We start from the raw sequence: 20,364 nt of genomic DNA on the forward strand, positions 1-20,364 counted from the left end.
CGAGTTAGAAAATTTTCGTTCATTATAAGATTAGAAGCGGATAAAGTTTACAATGGTAAAACAGAAAAATTATACCTATGTTTTCATTCATAACAATTCGCTAACCAATTGATTTAAGTAAAATATTAATAACGGGACAGGTGAATTTGTCTCATAATTTATTTTATCGTAATTTTAAGATATGACATAACAGAAAAATATAAAGATGTTTTATTTAATTGAAAATAAATTATAATGCTAAATAGAGTTAGTCCGGGCGAGCCGGATATATACCAATACTAGTTTTTATATAAATACCCTTGATCTAAAAAGGATTAACTAATGAGAATATTTCAAAATTTGAGAAATATAGATCTAATTAATTAATTAGTTAATTTAATTTGACTAAATTGAAAATGAATAAATACATGACCTTTATGGTTTGGAAAATGCTTCTCACCTGCCACTCTTGGATCTTAACGAACTAAAGTAAACTCACGTCACTACTAAATATACACCACTTCTCTCAACTACCTCTTCTCCCTATTACCATACAAATTTCCTCTCGAAACCGAAACCGAGCCGAAACCCGAACCATGATAACGTCAATGAGGGTACTGTCAGTCTTACTTCTGGGCCTAGCCATATACTGTGGGCTTGACCCGTTTAACCATCGTTCAACATTCGGGTTTCCGAACTTTGTCTCTCATATGGTGGACTTACCTGACTGGGCTGATATACCGGTTGATAGTGACCCGGATAATTTGTTGCAGAAGTCTGAGGTTAAGTTTATGGGTCAAGTTCAGGGACCCGAAAGTATTGTATTTGACCCGAATGGGAAGGGCCCGTATACTGGTGTTGCTGATGGTCGGGTTGTTTTTTGGAATGGTCATCGTTGGGTTGATTTTGCTTATACTTCCGCTAATCGGTTTGTTCCTTTGTCTCCGTCCTTTGTTTATCTTTTAGGTAGACTGTCTTACTATGTGAGACCGTACTTAATTGGTAGTCTTAAATGAGTGTGTAACTAATTGAAGAAGTGTCCATGCTCTAAGACGGTTTTATTCTATAATATGTGCAGTTTCACGAGTGTGAGTTGTTATGTGAGAAAGTAATGTACTCTGTCTCAGTTGTTTGTTTACCCTTTATGTTTTCGTGGCGTAGGGAGTATTTTATGATTTATGTTACTTTTGATAATTATTGTGTAAGACTGTTTAGTATAAAGTTCTTTTATTGATAGTTTTTAAATGAGTGTGTAACTAATAAAAGAACCGTCTCATTTTGTAAGACGGTTGTCTCACTTTGTAAGACGGTTTTATTCTAAAATATGTATACTTTCATGAGTGTGAGTTGTTAGTGAGTGAATAGTTTTGTTGTGATGGAGTGATATGATAATTGTTGATAATTTTATACAATCGGTCTTGATTAAGACTCTCTTAACTTGACAACCTCCTTTTATAGAGTCGTCTTAAGTTAACACAGTCAGTCGTAAACAAGAAATGACGAATTTTATATGGAGTGGGTTTTCTTGACAAGTTATTATTATTTATTAATGACGTTATTATTAATGACTAATGAGGTGCAGTTTAGTCATACTAGGTGGATGGAATTTGTCTATTTTTTTTATACTGACCTAAGAAGATGACCTAGTTGATGATCCCAACGAATTAGAGTTATGTTGATTTGATCAACCCAACGACACCGCTAGCTGGAGCCCTGAGGGGCTCCCGCAAGGCCGCAAATGGGGAGTAATCATGTCTGATGTATGCTGCCTTATCCTTGTGTTAACAATGAATAGACGGATTTTGGATGACCTTTGATGAAAATTGCGGTGAATAATGTACCATATTCTAGTTCACCATTATAAAGAGGTCTGCTGGGCTTGTGGACCGTTTTGCTTTGTTTCATCATAAAATCATAATCTGGAATTGAAGAGTAACGAGACTTTGGCTCCACTAATAAATGGAACCTAATTCGATTGAAAAATGAAGCGTTGAAGTTGTATTAATTGGGTTCTGTATTACAGGTCTACTCTGTGTGAACCGCAGCCATCTCCTATGGGATACTTAAAGAATGAGCACATTTGTGGCAGGCCACTAGGCCTTAGATTCGACAAAAAGTCCGGTGACTTGTACATTGCAGATGCATATTTTGGACTGATGAAAGTGGGTCCAGAAGGCGGCCTGGCAACATCTCTTGCAACTGAAGCAGAAGGAGTGCCTTTGACATTTACAAATGACTTGGATATTGATGATGACGGAGTTGTATATTTCACGGATAGCAGTACTAACTATCAGAGAAGGTAAAATTCTCACGGAAAACTGAGATTTTCGCATTCCTTCCCAGCATTAGTTCTAAATTTCTAATGGTGTGCCTAGTGAAAGTACCCCTGTATCATAGTTTCCGCATAAACTTATATGAGACGGTCTTACATGTGAGATTAAACCCAAATGAGGAATAGACAAGGGATTTGAGTTGTCTCAGACGTGTCACTGTCTCATTTAGGTTGACATATAGGTTCTGCTTCAAATTAGACGGAAAAAGTTAAATTAATACTCACGGTGGTTGTGTGATCACTGATCAGTGTGCTAAAATAACACTGATTCTCAGGTTTGTTTATCAGTAGTAATTCTTTGCAGGAGTTTCAATAGTCGAACTCTGATAAAACGAATTGTGTTCAGGAATTTCCTGCAGTTGGTTTTCTCGGCAGAGGATACTGGTCGAGTTTTGAAGTATGATCCTGCAACAAAAGAGACTACTGTTCTCGTGAGGAACATTCAATTTCCTAATGGCATCACACTGAGCAAGAATGGTTCTTTCTTTATTTTCTGTGAAGGTTCCATTGGCAGGTAGTTTACTCCATTCTCCGGCTTTTGTTAAGTTCTTTCGTGGCCACCCGCACAGGCGCACACCCGTATTTGCTTTCATATCAATATTTATCTGCTATCTCTTCTCTTTTTTTAAGTTATGACTTATGAGCATCATCCTTACTGTTAACATTGATGCATTTTACGGATTACTGTTGGGAAAAGTGTGATCATGATAATGGCCTTAAATATCGATATGGAACTGCAAACAGGTTGACGAGATACTGGCTCAAAGGTTCAAAGGCTGGAACCACAGAAATATTTGCAATTTTGCCGGGATTCCCAGACAACGTTAGAACCAATCAAGAAGGCGACTTTTGGGTAGCCTTGCACTGTCGACGAAGCAATCCCAATTACTGGATGTCAACACGCCCAAAACTACGTGATTTCCTGCTAAATCTCCCAATCAAAGCAAAGTATCAGTTCATGATTTTCATTGGTGGCTGGCCTCACGGAATCATTGTCAAGTATAGCCCTGAAGGTGAGATTTTACAGGTGTTGGAGGATCGTCCAGGGAAGGTCGTCAAAGCAGTAAGCGAAGTGGAGGAAAAAGATGGTAAACTGTGGATTGGAAGTGTCTTAATGCCCTTCATCGCGGTGTATGACCTGGGTTTAACCAAGTAACCTGATTGCCTAGTTTTTAGCCATTTTCCGGTTGGTCGTGGTTTATAGTGTAGCTCAAAAATACAGTACAAAAGAACGTGATTTGAGAACTCGGTGTTTTTATCGCTTCCTTGTCCTTGGACCGTCACCATGGCAATGAAGATCGTATTTACAACGAACCACAACCCAAATCAGAACTCGAATCAACTTTGATTGATTCTCCTTTAAATCGATATTTTGTTGTCGAACAAAGATTGCAATAATCAAGAAATCCATACTAAGTCTTGTGTGAGACCGTTATACGCGTCCAATTCATTCGTGGAATGCATGTGACGGTCTCAGATACGAGTTAAGTCTTGTGTAAAATCAAAAACATTTCATTGTTATCTCCGACCTGTTGCATGCTGCCGAAACATGAATGTGAAAATATGTGGTAGAACCGTAGAAGTATGAATTATCCAAACCAACCAAAAATTATCTCGATTACAATAACTCTATCTTAACCACTAGGCTAACACCTTTTCGACTCTTTCACTTATTAACCTACTACTACTAAAACGTGAATCATGTAACAGCTGAATCAATCATAAAGATTACAGTACACCAAAAAAATCCATTAAAATAATGTTACACATAATCAAATTTTGATTGCCCTAATAATGGTGGATTTTAAAAAACATTAATCCACTCCACTATAAAGAACCACTCCTGGGATACTATTTTTTTGTGGCTCCAAAACATCATCTTTGTTTCTAATCACTGTAAGTATACTATGAATTACTCCTTACATCCCAATTATTTGTTCGTCTTTGATTAAACGTAAACAAATGATTGGGAGTTGGGACTGAGTGAGTATTAACTATCTTTTGGTAATTGTGGTAATTTGGTGAAAAAATGTTGTTTTCTTTTAATCCATTCATTTTCTTTCAATGCATAAGCTCTTTGTTTAGATTGTTTTTCTTTCTTTTTTTTCTCGTTACGCAATAGGCCCACCAACATTCGGAAACAGCCTTTTTGTGTTGTTAACACAAGGGTAAGACTGTGTACAGTGTACACACGATTGGAAGACTGTCTATGCCCGACTTCTTTATGTCGTGATTGCCTCTGGGCGAGAGCCTTTGAGGCAGTGTGCTACTCGCTGTATTTAGAGACTTATAATTCAAACTATGTTGACAATAGTTAACTTCGAAAAATGAAGAATAGTGTTTTGATAGGTGGTATTGAATTGTAGATTTGTAGGGGTACCAGGATGAATGATGATGATCAACTTATGAAAGGCGATAAACTTGTATTAAGAGGGTTGAAGTTTCATGGTTTTCACGGGGTGTTAGCTGAAGAGCGAAAATTGGGTCAGAAATTCTTAGTGGATATGGACGCGTGGTTGGATCTCCGTCAGGCTGGCTTATCAGACCGCTTATCTGATACTATTAGTTATGCTGAAATTTACAGGTGAGCAACGTGCTGATTATCTTCTGTCACACTATATTTTTGAAGCAAAGTACAGTTTACGCTTCTGAATGTGATTCAGAATAAATTGGAGTGTTTTAGTTTCATCTGTCTACTTAGAACTCATTTCTGAATGTCATTGTCTATATACATTTCATCTTGTTTGCAATTTGATTTCATTCGGTGCTTATGTTCTCTGAATGCATTATATCCTTCTGTTACTAAATCTATTGACCGGTATTACTTCTGTGAAACGGCAGCATTGTCAAACAAGTAGTCGAGGGATCACCTCAGACCCTACTGGAGTCCGTAACTCACAAAATTGCTTCTGCCACCTTTACTACGTTCCCTCGAATTGCTGCTGTACGCATAAAGCTAGGAAAACCTCATGTTGCAGTAGAAGGCCCAGTGGATTATCTGGGAGTTGAGATTTTTAGGACACGAAAAGATTTTCCTGCGACAGCAAGTTGATTGATAAAGCTGAGCAACGCCGTCTCCTCCCTCCCCTCTTCTGTTTCTTTTTCTTGCTCTGGCATGTGTGATTTTCTCTGCAACTGTGCATTCTTTACAACTCTTGCTGAGTCACAGTTTGTTTTTGTGATAAATTTCTGTTAAGGAGATGCCCTTTGGAATTCCGGAAATAAAGTAAAATTTCTCAGATAACATTGTATCGAACTTGCAGTGCATAATATAGGCTACGAAATCATCCTCCAATTTTTTTCGAGAGAAGTAACATATTGTGAAAATGGATACAGTAACACATTTGTACAGATTTTCAGACCGTTGTAGGATGAATGACGACTTTGTAGTACTTATACACCTCAATTAATGATAACAATAAACGAGGTCCAATACAATGATCAATTTGAGAATTTTTGTATAGCAAATGTTCAGTCCACATCTTAAGTTCAGCACGAGGCGAATGCCATTTACCCCTGCAACCTAATTTCTATGCGCAATTGAGTGCCGATAAACTTTTCTACCAAAATCTCAACAGTACTCGGAAATGCTGGAATGTAACGCCTTGGCTTAGAGACGACTTAAGAGGCGATTTTGGAACTGAAGTTGGGCTGTTTCAGAAACGGTTTGACGCTCGTCATTGCAGAAATAAGAAAGTTTTTGCATGTGCTTACAGGGTGGTTGGATCAGTTTTAAGAGACCAAGTTGGGACAGTTTTGTGGATGGGTTAGAGTTTAGATTGGGTATGGTTTGGTGCTAAATTTGGAGACCATAGGACATTTTTTGTGATCAGTATAAGAGGCTAAGAGCTGTTTTGGACTGTTCTTGAGACAGTATAACAACTGTGTTATTGAGTGGTATATGATTGGGATCACAAATATATCAGTTACAGACTTACAGTCCACAGATTCGCAATTGGGTATTATCTCGAAAATGAATCCTTGAAAGAGTTTACGAGACCATGGTAGGAAATATCTACAGAGTTTAACTCGGGCCTTGTTGGTGAATACAATCCCGTATAATTCCTTTTGTGGTTAAATGAGGCGCAAGACCAGGATAATTATTGGAGGGAGAGGGATTCCGTATAATAGAAGGGAAAAAGTCGATAGAAAAGAAGGTTCCCGGTTCGATATTTAACTTCCAAATCTTTCCTGAATCTGAGAACTTTAATTAGAAGATACTATTTAGACAATGAGTTAATGTTCAGGGTCCTCCTATGAGGTACATTCAGATCCACCATTGATTGATTGTCTATAATTAGATGATCATTTATAACAACACGACATTGACTATTTTTGTATAAAATACGGCATAATGTTACCAACAAACTAAAAATTTGTTAAAGAATCTCATGATTATTTTGTGTTTTTATATACATGCCAACTACTGGTAAGTCGTACCATGCAGGACAATGACATATGACCTTACACTTTCACAGGTATCAAGTTATGAACCAAAGAAATGAGATATTTATAATATCTTCAACTGTCAGAGGTTTCCGATGCAAGCCCGATGAATGAAGTAGTGTTAAAACTTATGAAAGAGCTTACCATTCTAGTGATCCTACTCTACTCAACTCAAATCCGAACTAATTTAGGGTGTAAGAACTCGAATTTGGATCTCTACATTTCCTTCTTTTTTTAAACAACGGTGTACTATTATAGACGAGAAAAAGTTCAGAAACATAGGGTCACTAGAAACCCATGAACTAGCAAAAGCACAACTAACTTTTCATTGAGCCCATTAGATTGTCGAAGAATAAAATCGATCTAGACCATTAAAAAGACATCAGAGAAAATGCAGAGAAGAGGAAACGGAAAAACCGAATGGTATACAGTAGACGACACCAAACTTGTTTAAGAGAAGGCATTTACCACTCACACCAACCAACTTTAATCGTAGAAACTATTATTAAAAACCAGTTACAGCGTATAATGATCTTAATTAACACACACTTTCTGAACATAATGAATAAAACAAAATTGAGAAGTAATGTAAGTATATTATTAACAAATATCAACACCAAAGAATCAATTTATTGAAAAGCACAACAATGTGTTTCCAAATTGTTTATTATGGAAGAAGGGTTAGGTTAGACCAAAGATTGCTCAATGTGAAATGACAACTTTGCCCCTCACCCACCACTACTTCCAATCACACAAAATTAATTCCACCCCACCACCACCGACAAAAAAAAAAAAAAAAAAAAAAAAGTAATTAACTGTATATATATTTATATAATAACTCTACAGCAGCTTGCCTCTCTCTTCTTCTGGGTGGGGGAGCTATGCAGGAACCTTCACTGTGATAGCGTCGGATAAGTCTCCCTTAAGACGAATGGTATCCGTACTTAAGGGAATATATTGCAAATCTCCTAGGCTCCCCCTTTTTATATTGTAAAGATTTGCTCCACCAAATAAAATAAAAAATAAAAGAAGAAAAATGTATTAACATCATCATCTTAAGCTGTTCACTTTCTCCCACGATTTTACATCTGCATGAAAAATAAAAATATGTGTTAAGAATATTGTTTTATTGACGATTAACTTGTAGAAATTATGATAGCGCTTGTTTGTAAAAAGTTGCGGAACTGAGATTTGTACCTAGGGTGCTAAGAGTTTCTGGAGTGAAGTAATGCAACAAAGTAAACTAAAAAAAAAAGTCAAAAACTTGAATAAGGGGTAGTTTAGTCATATTAGGTGCAGTAGTGGAATTAGGATTTGTAGTCGGGTGCTAAGAATTTCAGAAGTGAAGTAATTCAACAAGGTAAACTAAAAAAAAAAACAAAAATTTTAACAGAAGTTGTCAATATTTTTTTATTGTTCAGGGAGATGATCTCCCATGCTAGTCTCTCGTTCCGAGTTATGCTGTTTGTAAGTTATAAGTTAGGGATGTCAATTTCACCCGCATCCATCAAAACCCGATTCACCCGATCCTAAAAGATGGATGAAAACCCGATTTAAATGGATGGTGGATGGATGACGGATGAAACGGATGTGGATGACGGATGGGTTGGATGAAGAAATTACACCCGCCATCCACCCGCCATCCATCCATCACCCGATTTTATTATTTTTTATTTAATTTTTTTTACATATAACACATTATTAAGATATAAAATATTTAAATTTTCATATTTTTCTACTCTCAATATAAATATTTTGTAAGCTTACCCACTAGAAAGTTAAACTAAATTAATTATGTAACTTTATTTTTGTAGAGAAAAAAAAATCATCATTTTTTTAAACTTGAAATTATAAATGCACAACACCCGTTTATCACCCGATCCACCCGTTTCATCCATGGATGATGGATGGATGGATGACGGATGATATGTTTCACGGATGACGGACGGGTTGGATGAGATTTTAAAAAGACGGATGGATGATGGATGAGGCTTCACCCGACCCGAACCCGATCCATTGACATCCCTATTATAAGTGCATAGTATACATGTCTAGATACTAAATGGGCGTGGGTGTAAGCATGAGGTTTTTGTAGATACTATGCTTAATATGCAAGTTTAATTAGGTTGGAGGTATGAAATCAGAAACAGCTTCTAAGGAACACCTGCTACCAAAGACTCCCTTAAAAGTCTTAAAACAAGGGTTGGGGAAACAGAAACTTGTTTTGCCTTTGAAGCAATTTGAGTTGTAATCTTTATAAATTAAATATGAAGTTCCGTTAGTCTACTGAAAGACGTATCACGTGGGAATTATTGTATCGGAATGCTGTAATTAATTTAATGGTCAACTGAAAGGAAGAAACAGTAGGAAGGAAAAGAATAAAACTTGAAGCATGAGGTGATGAGAAAAAGAGGAAAGAGTGTGAACCTTACGGTTTTCTGAGATGCCTACTGTCAGCCAGCAATTGCGAGGCGATTCACTCACTGGCAAAAGCGCCTTCCCATTGAGCCTAGCATCCAGCATGTTGTTTCCAGCAATTTCCCTGTTTATCATCCAAACATTCTTAGAAATACATCCAAACATAACTTCACAACGGAGACAAGCATCTTCATGATAAACAATCAGTTCACGACTAACCAAAATCAACCAGGCGGAAAAATTTTCTACGTTCGCACGAAAAATTCTATCGATCATATTCAGATATCATAAAACATGTGAAAAACGCAGTTGGTTCTGCCTAACTAAATAATTTGCACAGTGACAAGATCAGAAATTTAATAGCATGGTGTTCATTTTTAAACTCGTTATTTGTTTCTAACTGATATTAGCGTCTTTACTATATAACACGCCAAATATCCAAAATCCGAAAACTCATGGGGCATCGATAATTGTCTACAACCAAAAGACAACTGAAACATGTACTGCTATTCTCCTAGTATACATATCATATGTAACAAATTTTGTATTGTTGTCCAACAATATCCGAGCAAAATACTTTCTTGTGAACTATAAAAAAGGACAAACCGTCATCATCAAAACAACAGCTGGAAACTTAGCTGTTTCCCCCCAAATACCACTTGACAATCCACCTCTTTTACAACATAACGATAAATGGTCCGTGATACCACATTCGGCACATTGTGATAAATCAGTTAAGGTGAAATGACCGGCAAGGGTAAATTTGTCAACAACGTTGTGTCCTTTAAATGAAGGGAAGATTGTCAATGAACATAATTAGACATACTAAGAATTAGTGGCTTAACTTTTAGTACAAGTCTTTATCCCAAGTTATAGTGCTTTCTTCCACTATAAACACCTCACTAACAATCCCAAATACAGTTTTCAGCAGCCAACTGTTTACAACCAACAAATATTGCCAGCCCTTTATGGTATTATTGATGTCATCTTAGGCTGAAATTTCGTTGTCGTAGTGCTATTCTTCCGCGATACAGACACTAAGAGACGAGCTAAGTCAATACAAATGCACGTTCTTTAAGTCGAACTTAAAAAACTCAACTCTAATCAAACTTATTACCCATGAGCATTTAAATTAACTGTTGACGGACTTATCTAGCTTAATCAGAAGTCTCAAGTTTGATTCCATGAGAATTAAGCGGTGTATTAGAGCTCAACAGAAGAGAAGACTCTTTAGGACGATGTTACTTGGACTTTTCATATTACCTTAGATGTGGGTCAAACTCCATTTGAGAATAACCGTTTTGACGACTCATAAAATAATCGAGTCTGAATAACACCTGGATGATGATCATAATAGCTCATACACAACCATAATAACAGCTCCACTAATTTCACTCAAGAGAAGGTGTCCAATTTCTTACAAAACCAGCAATCAATCCAAATCTAACTGTTAAAAAAACAATTGTATAACCACCGCCCCCTTCGCATTACGCGTATTTCCTCATGATCATTGCCCATAAAGCGCACCTTACTTTACCAAACCACTAAACAAATCCCACCTTGTCATCCCTTTATCGGCTCCAAACCCGAAATGACCAAATCCAAACTCGTTTACATCTTCGTCTAGACTCTAGGCCAATTATATGGAATAACTAACTATAATTCCAGTAAGTCTAGCTTAAAACCGTCTATATTTTTATCTTATTTAAAACAGTCGTGAGAACCGTCTTGAACAAGAATTTGTGCTATAATTAATTAATTCAGACAACAAAGCTATCTAATTACAACATTTCACCTAATTTCACAAAATTACACATAATTCCAATCAAAACAATTAATCAAAAACATGAAAATTAAACAAAATAAATTACTAATTAACATGAATTAACATACCTCTTCTTTGTTTTGTGACGATTTTCGCGGACCGAGTCGACAATTTATCACCATCAACAGTATCTTTTTCCTCAATAGGAAACAAAACACCATCAATCCCTTGAACCGAAATCCTCCCATCAGTATAAATATCCGGATCAAACAAATACGCCGAACCATCACCGGACCCAAACCGAACCGAACCATCAGCTTCCTCAGCTGTCAACTTATGAGGCAATCTCAAAGTATCATACCTAACCTTCCCGAACCTACGAACAGCATTATACATACTCTCCTCGGTTTGGTACTCCGGAATCACATGATAATACACAATCTGCTCCGGAGCACCAGGTTCGGATAACTGGTCCGTATTCAACCTCGACATAGCTTCGTCATTCGGGGCTAAAACCGTAATTACGTACCCTTCCGAAACCAACTTTCCCATTTCCGTAGCTAGCGAAGTTAAATTAACTAAAATGTCAGCAAGTTCGTTGTATCCACCGTAATGGAGTAGTGTATGGATGAAATCCTTCACCTGAGCCTCGCCGTCAAAATGGTGGTGTGGGCCGCCCGGCCCAGGAGCTGGAGCGGGAGCCAAACCCGGTCCGGGCGCCATTGCCTGGTAGATAGACATAGACGGCGGAGACCCAGGTGGGGAAGGTGGACCGGAGGACAATAATTTATTATTAATTTTTTTAACTAGTTTGTTCGTCCTCGGGTCCACCTGCGGTGCACCCTCGGGGAGCACCGCAGAGATAGAGCGGAGATTCCGCCGTCGGTTGAAGTCTTCTTGAACCGACTGCGGAATCAACACCCGCTCTATTCCATGTATTACTCCATCCGGCCTAACGACATCGTTAGGCCGGATTACCTGAGCTAGATCAATCGTATTTATTTTACCACCTCGCTTCAATCTAACCTTTTGGTTAGATAAGGTAGCGTGGTGTCGATGACTCGGCCATTGCTCCGAGTCAATTCGAGATGGTATAACGTGGAAGAGAAGGAGAGTCTGTAGCGACTTTAAATTCCCGGGTTCGAGTAAGAATCGCTTGAACTCGGGGTCTAAGTCGCGCTCCAATGCGTCGTTTCTAGGTGCGAAGATAGTGATGTTATTACTTCCAACCACCTCTTCCAGCTTGTGTAAAAGTAAGGCTTTCTCCACCAACTCAGCTAACTCGGTGTAATGTGAGTCGAGCAACGCCACGAGGACTGAGTTAGAGCTGATTTGACTCGGCGATGAGGATGATGATACGGAAAGAATAAGTGAGAGAAAGAAGAAGCCATAGCAGTGAAGAACACCCATGGCGGCTCTTTACTAAATGTGGGATGGTTCCAAGAGTTTTTTAGGAGAGAGAAACTGAGATTTGTGGTTTTTTTTGGGTATGTTTGTAGGAGAGAGTGTGTGAGGAAGAGGGAGAAGAAGAAGAAGGGGGGAGAAAGAGAGAGAGATGGAGTAACTACGGTTTGGTGAAAGAGTGTCGGCTCCGTTTGGTTTTGTGATTCCAGGACAGGAGAGAGAGAAATGTATTTTTTATTCGTTTATTTTTATAAACTTTATGTTTTATATAGGTAATAAAAAATGAGGTGTCTAAAATAATAAAGGTAAATTCATTTGGGTGAATTGTGAGTTGGTGACGTAAGAATATAGTTAATGAAAAATAATAGCTACACTCCTACAATATTAGATTTAGACCTAGCGAACGGGTCAATTTTGAGTTTGGATTGGTTCAATTCTAGCTTGGCTTGTTCAGGTTTGCAAGAGTTCGTGTCAGGTCAGTTGAGTCATTTTAGGTTTGGGTCGTCAATTCGGATTCGGATCGGGTAAGTTTTGTCAAGTCTAATTACACGACGCTACATTATTTGACAAATTTTCTTTTTAGCCGGACATTATCCGTCTAAAGGTGTAGACGGATAGTGTTCCTCTCACAAAATAATAGGAGTAGTGGATTGCAAGTGGGTGGAAAATGGACCCACTTACTCTCTTACTTACATTTTGTGAAAGGGTTACTATCTATCTATAGCTTTAGACGAATAATGTCCGCTTAAAATGGGACGGATTGTATTTCTTTTGGTATGTGACTTTGTGAGTGATTATTAAAGGTAAAATGTAAACGAAGGGGTGAAAATTGGGGAGTGAAAAGAAGGTAGGAACAGGCTGGAAGTGGGCCCAACACGGCACATAAAAAGTGTAGTACAACTACAACTTGAGCTGCTTAATTACATAGTACTCCGTATGAGAAGTTAATATTAGCATTAGCGGCTTGTTTGGTTGCGGCATGTGGTTTTTGGTTTAGTTTGACCTGCCAGTTGTGAGCCATCTCGTTGTTTGCCATTTTTCCAAGTCAATCTACATTCTCTTTGGCTTCTTCCTCAATTTTTCATCAAAATAAGAAGATTTTGAGCGGCATCTTTTGTTGTTGTGATTATAAACTATATTAGTTCTATTATACTCATTTATTTACTTTTTATAATTGTTGTTAATTGATTCACTATGGATATATATCAACTTTTAAGGGGGTGCTTGGTTGGGAGTGTTGGAATGGAATGAAATGTATTTGATTGATTCTAGTGTTTGGTTGGGGTATTTTGAAATGGAGTTAGAATCCTGATAGATTCTAATTCCACCCCAACTCCTTAGAATCTCATACCCACCTTCTCACTCAGGTTTTTAACTCCATACCCTTCCATATAATTTTAGATTGAACCAAACAATTAATAATAGGTATGAGGTTCTAAATTCATCCCCTCCTGGTATCTCATTCCATTCCAATCAATTCCGACCTTTTGAACCAAACGGCCCTAAGGAGTAGTTTGTTGTATCTTTGACACAACGAAACGATTTATTCATAATGAATTTAACGAGGAAAAAAAAGTGGTTGGACATTTTTATCCACTTACAAAGTTGGTTACTTGGTTATGTTTATTTGAACTTAAAATTTTAGTTTAGTTTTACTCTTCAATTAGTTTTACTCTTCAATTTAGTATAGTTGTTGAAGTATGAGACTTTTAGTGTATTTTAAAAGTTTCAGGAATGTTTTAGAATAATGTAGAAACAACTAGAAGAGTCCAAAAGGATCTAGAAGAGTCATGTATGTTCTAGGTTTATGTAGAACAACCTAGAACATTTTAGAGATGTGTATAAGTGATAAGGAACTCTAGAGAGCCATGTCTAAGAGGAGGAGCTCTATAAATAGAGGACCTCCCTTCCCATTCCAATGAACCCACGTATATCCAAAATTTGACAAACAAATAATACACAAACTAATTCCTTCAAACTAAACTTCAATTAATCAACCTTCAACTAATCAACTAAACTAACTACTCCCTCCAATTCACTATAATGTTCCCTATTTCCCAAAACGGATTATTCAAGTAATGTTCCCCTTTCCTTTTTTGGTAACTTTTTTCTCTTATTTTATTCATTTCTCTCTCCTATAATCAAACCCCACATAACTTTTTTACTCCTATTTTATTACTTTTCTTAATGTTTTGGCCCCACAACTCATTATTTAACTCCTATTAATTCATCTCTCTCTCCTAACATCATCCCCACCAATGTCCTTTATTCATTTTTAATAGTATTTCTTAAGTATCGTGCCAAAAGCAAATGGGAACAATATAACGAATTGGAGGGAGTAATAATTAAACTCCACTCTACTTTCTATACTCCCCCATACACCAACAATAGTGTTATCCAAATCAAGCAGTGAAAATTAAATTTAGTTTAATTAAGTTTAATTTTAATCGTTTTAGTCTGTAAAAGAACTAGATTTTAGCCTCACCTTACATGTTTCATGCCACATAATTAAATTACGTAATTTATTTTCGCAGTACATTTTTTACTCATTACAGTACTTTTTGTATCTAATTTTCCATTTGCCTACCCTTGATTGAAAAATACCAAATCTAATTCTCCCTGTTGTGAATTCTTCTACCTCCTCCCGATATACACAAATTTGTTCAATATAGATGATAATTTTGAGTATAGAACCATATTTACTTCATTAATTGCAATAATGTTAATTAAATTCATGATTTCTTGTAATTTTTGTGTCTTTGTTGGTCAATTTAGGGTTTATATTAAATATAATTTATGTTGAATTGGTGAGGGATGGTAGGAGTGAGTGGTTGGCTGAAGTATCAACGCCAACAGAGGCGGTCGTTGCCGGCGACGAGGGAGGGTGTCGTCCAAAGGGGCAGGGCCGTGAGGGAGAGAGAGAGAAATCGAGGGTGTGGAAAGGGCGAGGGTTATGGACTATGGTGACTGGCGATTAGTGTGGTTGGCCGTGGTGGTTTTGGTTGGGCGTCGGTGACTAACGCTGGTGGTTGGTGGACTAACATAGGTGGTGAAAGTGTAGTAAGAAGCATGTAGTACGTTTGTCTTTTTGTTCAATTTTTTTCCGGTGTACTACGTAGTACCCATTTATTTGTTAACGTCGGCGTATACTGGTACGCATACTGGTTACCAACGAAGCCCCTCCTTTGTTGTTGATGACGGTGATATAAAGGTGATTGCCGGTAACGGTTGTAGACTGTATTTATTAATGGACTAGTGAGGAAACTTGAGAGAGAAAATGGGATGAGAGAGGAAATGGAAGGGGAAATGAGAGGGGTATAATCGTCAACTATGTACTGCGATGAGTAAAATGTGTACTGCGAAAATCAGCACCCTTAAATTAATAAGCAAACTTCAATTGATGAAGTGGATCTTTACTTAAAAAATAGTGTTCAACACATTATTAAATGGGTGCCCTTTTTTGTCCTTTAGCTTTACTTTCACTTTTTGGGCCATTTACCAGCCCAAGCCCAAGCTGATCATGTAAGATGTAACATCCAAAGTAGGCCCGCAAAACGCTGTCGTTGGACTCGTTGCTATGATGTCCTCACCTCAAAACTTAAAGTTGAGCTGTCTATGTCTTAGTAAAATATACTCCCTCCATTTTCCTATTTTCACCCCATCTCATTAAATTATACATATAATAGAAAAATGGGGTGAAAATAGAAAAATGGAGGGAGTAATACGAAGTACCACCGAAACGTACATCGCAACAAATTTATTACTGTAACATTTTATCTCCCTTAAAACGACTATTTTTATCATAACTTCGTAAGTGTAAAGCGGGTAAAATTTTACCCTACATACATAAAATGGGATAAATTTTTGTCGTTCACTAGACACTTTGTTTTTTGTCTCATATTCTATTTAACTCGTTTTATTGTATAAAAAAGCTACAAGAATTTCCGATTTGTTAAAAACAAAAGGCATAAAAAATCAAGAAAATTACTATATGCATTTTTTATAAAGGGGACAAATGACGTAGTCCAATGTTTTATTATGACATTTATGAGAAAATCACTTGGGGTAAACGGCAAGGTTTGACGGCGACGTAATTTCTGCCGGAAGGACGTTAGTCTTTGTCATGCATGTCCCTCTCCAAATATTTAACCACGGTTAAAAAACAACCAAAATGCAAAACTTTGGTAACTTCTGTAGGGTTTCTTTTCACGGGTATAGCAAGATTAGACTCCATGTATTAAACATAAACAGTAACCACGCACATAATTCATGAGTCTCAAAGTACTCAGCTTACGAGTTGGAGAGTAAGGACATTAGGGCATCCATAATAGAAGTTTGTCAACAAAGATTTGTGTACTTTTTAGAGGTTTGTTGACAAATCTCTCTATTATTGTAAATGGGGGGTTGAGGTTCATCAATAAGAATGGTTACATATTTGTATACAGGTTTGTGAGATGACATGGTAAGTGGTGATCTCTAAAATGTATCCAATATAAGAAAGAGAAAAAATGGATAATTTGAGGTGGGTGTTATAACATGAACCTTGAAAAGGTTGTTTGTTATTGGAGAGATTTGTTGATTTAGTGATGTGTCAATAGACAAACTTCTTTAGAGGTTTATCTATTGTGGATGCCTTTAGCAATAGACAAACCCAAAATGAGGTTTGTCTAATGACACATCACTTAACACACAAACCTCTCTAACAACAAACCTCAATACAACAATAGACAAACCTCTTAAATATAGGTCATGTTCTTTTGGATTGAAATTGTCTGAACTGAACTGAACTTAATGGAGCTGAACTGAACTGAACTGAACTGAACTGAACTCAACTAAAATAATAATAAAAAGATTATACTAATAATAATAATACCAATAATAATAAATATTATAATAGAAATAATACCAATAATAATAATAAATATTATAATAATATTATTCATTAAGAATAATAATATGTTGATATAATATAATAATAATAATAATAATCTAATAAAATATATAAAAAATAAAATATTAATATAACAATTAATATAGTAATAATAATAATATATTAATAATATAAATGATACCATTATGAATAATAATATAATATAATAATAATAACTAAAAAATAAATAATAATAATAATATAATAATAATAATAGGTCTAATATAATAACTTATTAATATAATAATATTAAATATAATAATGATAAATACGTGATTAATAATATTAATAATAATTAATATATTAATAAAATATTAAATATAATATAATAATATTAAATATAATAATAATAATAATAATATTAATAATAATGAATAATATTAATAAAATAATAAATATAATATACTAACAATAATGATAATAATAATAATAATAATAATAATAAATATATTAAATATAAATATAATAATATAAACAATACGAATTAATTATTAATAAATATAATAGTAATATAATAAATATAAAAATAATATAGTAAAAATAGTAATAATAATAATAATAATAATAATAATAATGATATCAATAAGAATATAAAATAATAATAATAATAATAATAATAATAATGTTAAAATAAACTAATATGAATTGAACTGAACTGAACTAAACTGAACTGAACTGATGAATGGAGCTGAACTGAACTGAACGTCTGAACTGAACTTAATAGAGCTGAACTGAACTGAACTTATTAGAACTGAAAATAAGTCCAAAAGAACAGAGTCATAGACAAACCTCATAAAAGTATACTACATGGAGTCTACTATCTCTCACAACCAAAAACACAAACATGTATACAAAATTGTAATCATTCTCATCTATGAACCTCAACCCCAATTCCCAACAATAGAGGTTTGTCAACAAACCTCTAAAAAGTACACAAACATTTGTTGACAAACCTCTATTGTTGATGTCATTGTTCTTTTGCATTTAAAGCCACTCTCTTTAAGTTAAGTTCAATGTCTATAAGTTCAGTTTAGTTCAGTTCAGTTCTTTTCTTATAAGTTTAGTTCACTTCCTATAAGTTCAATTCAACTTTTATAAGTTAAGTTAAGTTCAGTTCAGTTTCTATAAGTTCAGTTCAGTTCATATTAGTTTAGTTTAGACAAGTTCATACAACTTATATTAACTGCAAATTTATACCCGTTTTCTAATATTGACAAATTGAAAAAATAATAGTAAGCTTTTCATTTAAATCAATACAAAAAAAAAAGTCCAATATTAAAATTATCCAATACACATCTCCCTTACTACTAAGAGAATAAAATTCTCAAGTAGTTTTCCCGCCTAACTTACACTACTCTTTGATGGGCCAGTCTAAGTTAGGCCGTCGACTTTTACTAAATCAAATTTGCTTTTACGTCAAGTCTAACGTATGATTTGGATCAATTGAAAACCTATACTTGGAAACAAATGTATGCTTTGACTTTTCGAATAAATGCAATCCTATACATGGAAACAACCTCTCAAATTATGCAATATTTACAATATTATCCCGAAAATATACAATCACAATCAATTACCCCTAATATATTTTGCAATTTTACAACATATCAATTGTACTCTCGAATTATGAAATCTTTATTTTAGTAATATGGAGTATATGAAGTATGGAGTATTTTTTAAATAATGTATTATAATTTTTATGTATTTTCTTATAGGAAATAGAAAGTGAAAACGTTAGTTTTAATAATTTGTAAATCGTCTTTTTAGACGTGTAGTATATTATTTTTATCAGTTGTCTTAATAAGGCTAATAGGTGTTTTAACTAGATTTTACATCTAACTTAATTTCATAAATTAGTTCCCCTTATCGATTTAACATTATAGTGTTATTATTAATAGTAAACTTTCTTTTCTATTTCCTTACTAATATTATATTTAGTATATTATAACATTAAATTAAAAGTAGCTTTAATTTATGCAAATAATTTTATTAAAAGTTCTTCTTTATAAATTCCATCTTAAAAATACCGTGCTGTAGCACGGGAACTACACTAGTTATTCTTAAATAAAAAACAAAAAAAATGACCTTTATTATAATTTGTTTATGTTAAACCGCCTACTCATTACTTATTCACAAGTGCACCTATCTCATTAATATGTTTACCCTTATTTCTAATATAACCCATTAATCTCAACAGATTGAGACATGTGTGAAATAAAGCGTAAGGAAGTTATGTACAAGGTACGAAATAACATAGTAAAAGACATTTGACGAGAGAATGGATTCGATGATGTCAGTAAAAATGAAGATGAAGATGAAAGTGATCTGACGGGGAGGATGATAATATGGAAATAGATGGTTAGAAAAAAAAAATGTAATATGTAATTTATTTTTTATTGTAATGTATTGTAGTAATTGTATAAAAAAAATTAACTTATATAAAACGCAAAATTTTTATAAGTTCAGTTCGATTTCTATAAATTAAGCTCTTATAAGTTCAGTTCAGTTTCTATAAGTTCAATTAAGTTCAGTTCAGTTCAGTTCAGTTCAGCTCTTATAAGTTCAGTTCAGTTAAGCTCCTGTAAGTTCAGTTAAACTCCTATAAGTTCAGTTCAGTTCAGCTCCTATAAGTTCAGTTCAGTTTAACAACTTAAAGTCCAAAAAAACAGGGCCTAAGAAAAGTCAGATATCCCGTTAATAAAAAAATGAAAAATTCAAAATTTCTAAATTTTAATTACTCGTTGACGGCGTATAAAACTTCGTCCATCCTAATAAATCTCAACTCCACCACTGAATAAATACAACATTATTGTTCATGTGTTAGCTAGCTAGCTATATGATGGCATCTTTAGCTTAATGAAAAGTTTATCGACCATTACGTTAAAGTATTGTGACAAAAATAATAAACGAATACTATAATTTAATGAATCATTTTAGTTACTTTATTGTCGTTTATTTAAGGGTTATTTTATAATAATAATAATAATCCATCTTATTTGTGATCTGTAATAATCACCCTATCCTATCAATAATCCCAATTAAATCCAACCTAAACATCATACCTTTTAATAACGAACCAGCTGATATTTT

General features: G+C 34.9%; 3 protein-coding genes across 4 annotated transcripts; 2 read left to right on the top strand and 1 right to left on the bottom strand.

Moving 5' to 3' along the window:
• Window positions 1–434: 434 nt before the first annotated feature.
• On the top strand, window positions 435–3,698 carry LOC141622862 (protein STRICTOSIDINE SYNTHASE-LIKE 3-like). Its single transcript, XM_074438883.1, has 4 exons — window positions 435–907; window positions 2,003–2,278; window positions 2,658–2,825; window positions 3,056–3,698. Exons 1-4 carry the CDS (start codon window positions 576–578, stop codon window positions 3,465–3,467), a joined length of 1,188 nt encoding a protein of 395 aa, XP_074294984.1. The 5' UTR covers window positions 435–575; the 3' UTR covers window positions 3,468–3,698.
• A 102-nt stretch (window positions 3,699–3,800) lies between these two features.
• Window positions 3,801–5,702, top strand: LOC141622863 (dihydroneopterin aldolase 2-like). The gene is made up of 3 exons (XM_074438884.1): window positions 3,801–4,207; window positions 4,678–4,895; window positions 5,153–5,702. Exons 2-3 carry the CDS (start codon window positions 4,696–4,698, stop codon window positions 5,361–5,363), a joined length of 411 nt encoding a protein of 136 aa, XP_074294985.1. The 5' UTR covers window positions 3,801–4,207; window positions 4,678–4,695; the 3' UTR covers window positions 5,364–5,702.
• A 1,631-nt stretch (window positions 5,703–7,333) lies between these two features.
• LOC141622860 (fasciclin-like arabinogalactan protein 17) lies at window positions 7,334–12,573 on the bottom strand. Of its 2 annotated transcripts, none has more exons than XR_012533120.1 (3): window positions 11,069–12,573; window positions 9,185–9,299; window positions 7,334–7,845 (listed from the first exon to the last, which is right to left on the bottom strand). XR_012533120.1 is itself a non-coding variant. In XM_074438881.1 (3 exons), exons 1-2 carry the CDS (start codon window positions 12,348–12,350, stop codon window positions 9,238–9,240), a joined length of 1,344 nt encoding a protein of 447 aa, XP_074294982.1. In that variant the 5' UTR covers window positions 12,351–12,511; the 3' UTR covers window positions 7,334–7,845; window positions 9,190–9,237. The 2 variants fall into 2 exon arrangements, 1 of the variants encoding a protein (XP_074294982.1); XM_074438881.1 differs by having other exon boundaries at window positions 9,190–9,299; window positions 11,069–12,511.
• Window positions 12,574–20,364: the final 7,791 nt, after the last annotated feature.

The sequence above is a fragment of the Silene latifolia genome, chromosome X (assembly GCF_048544455.1).
Source record: "Silene latifolia isolate original U9 population chromosome X, ASM4854445v1, whole genome shotgun sequence".
NCBI classification, from domain to species: domain Eukaryota; kingdom Viridiplantae; phylum Streptophyta; class Magnoliopsida; order Caryophyllales; family Caryophyllaceae; genus Silene; species Silene latifolia.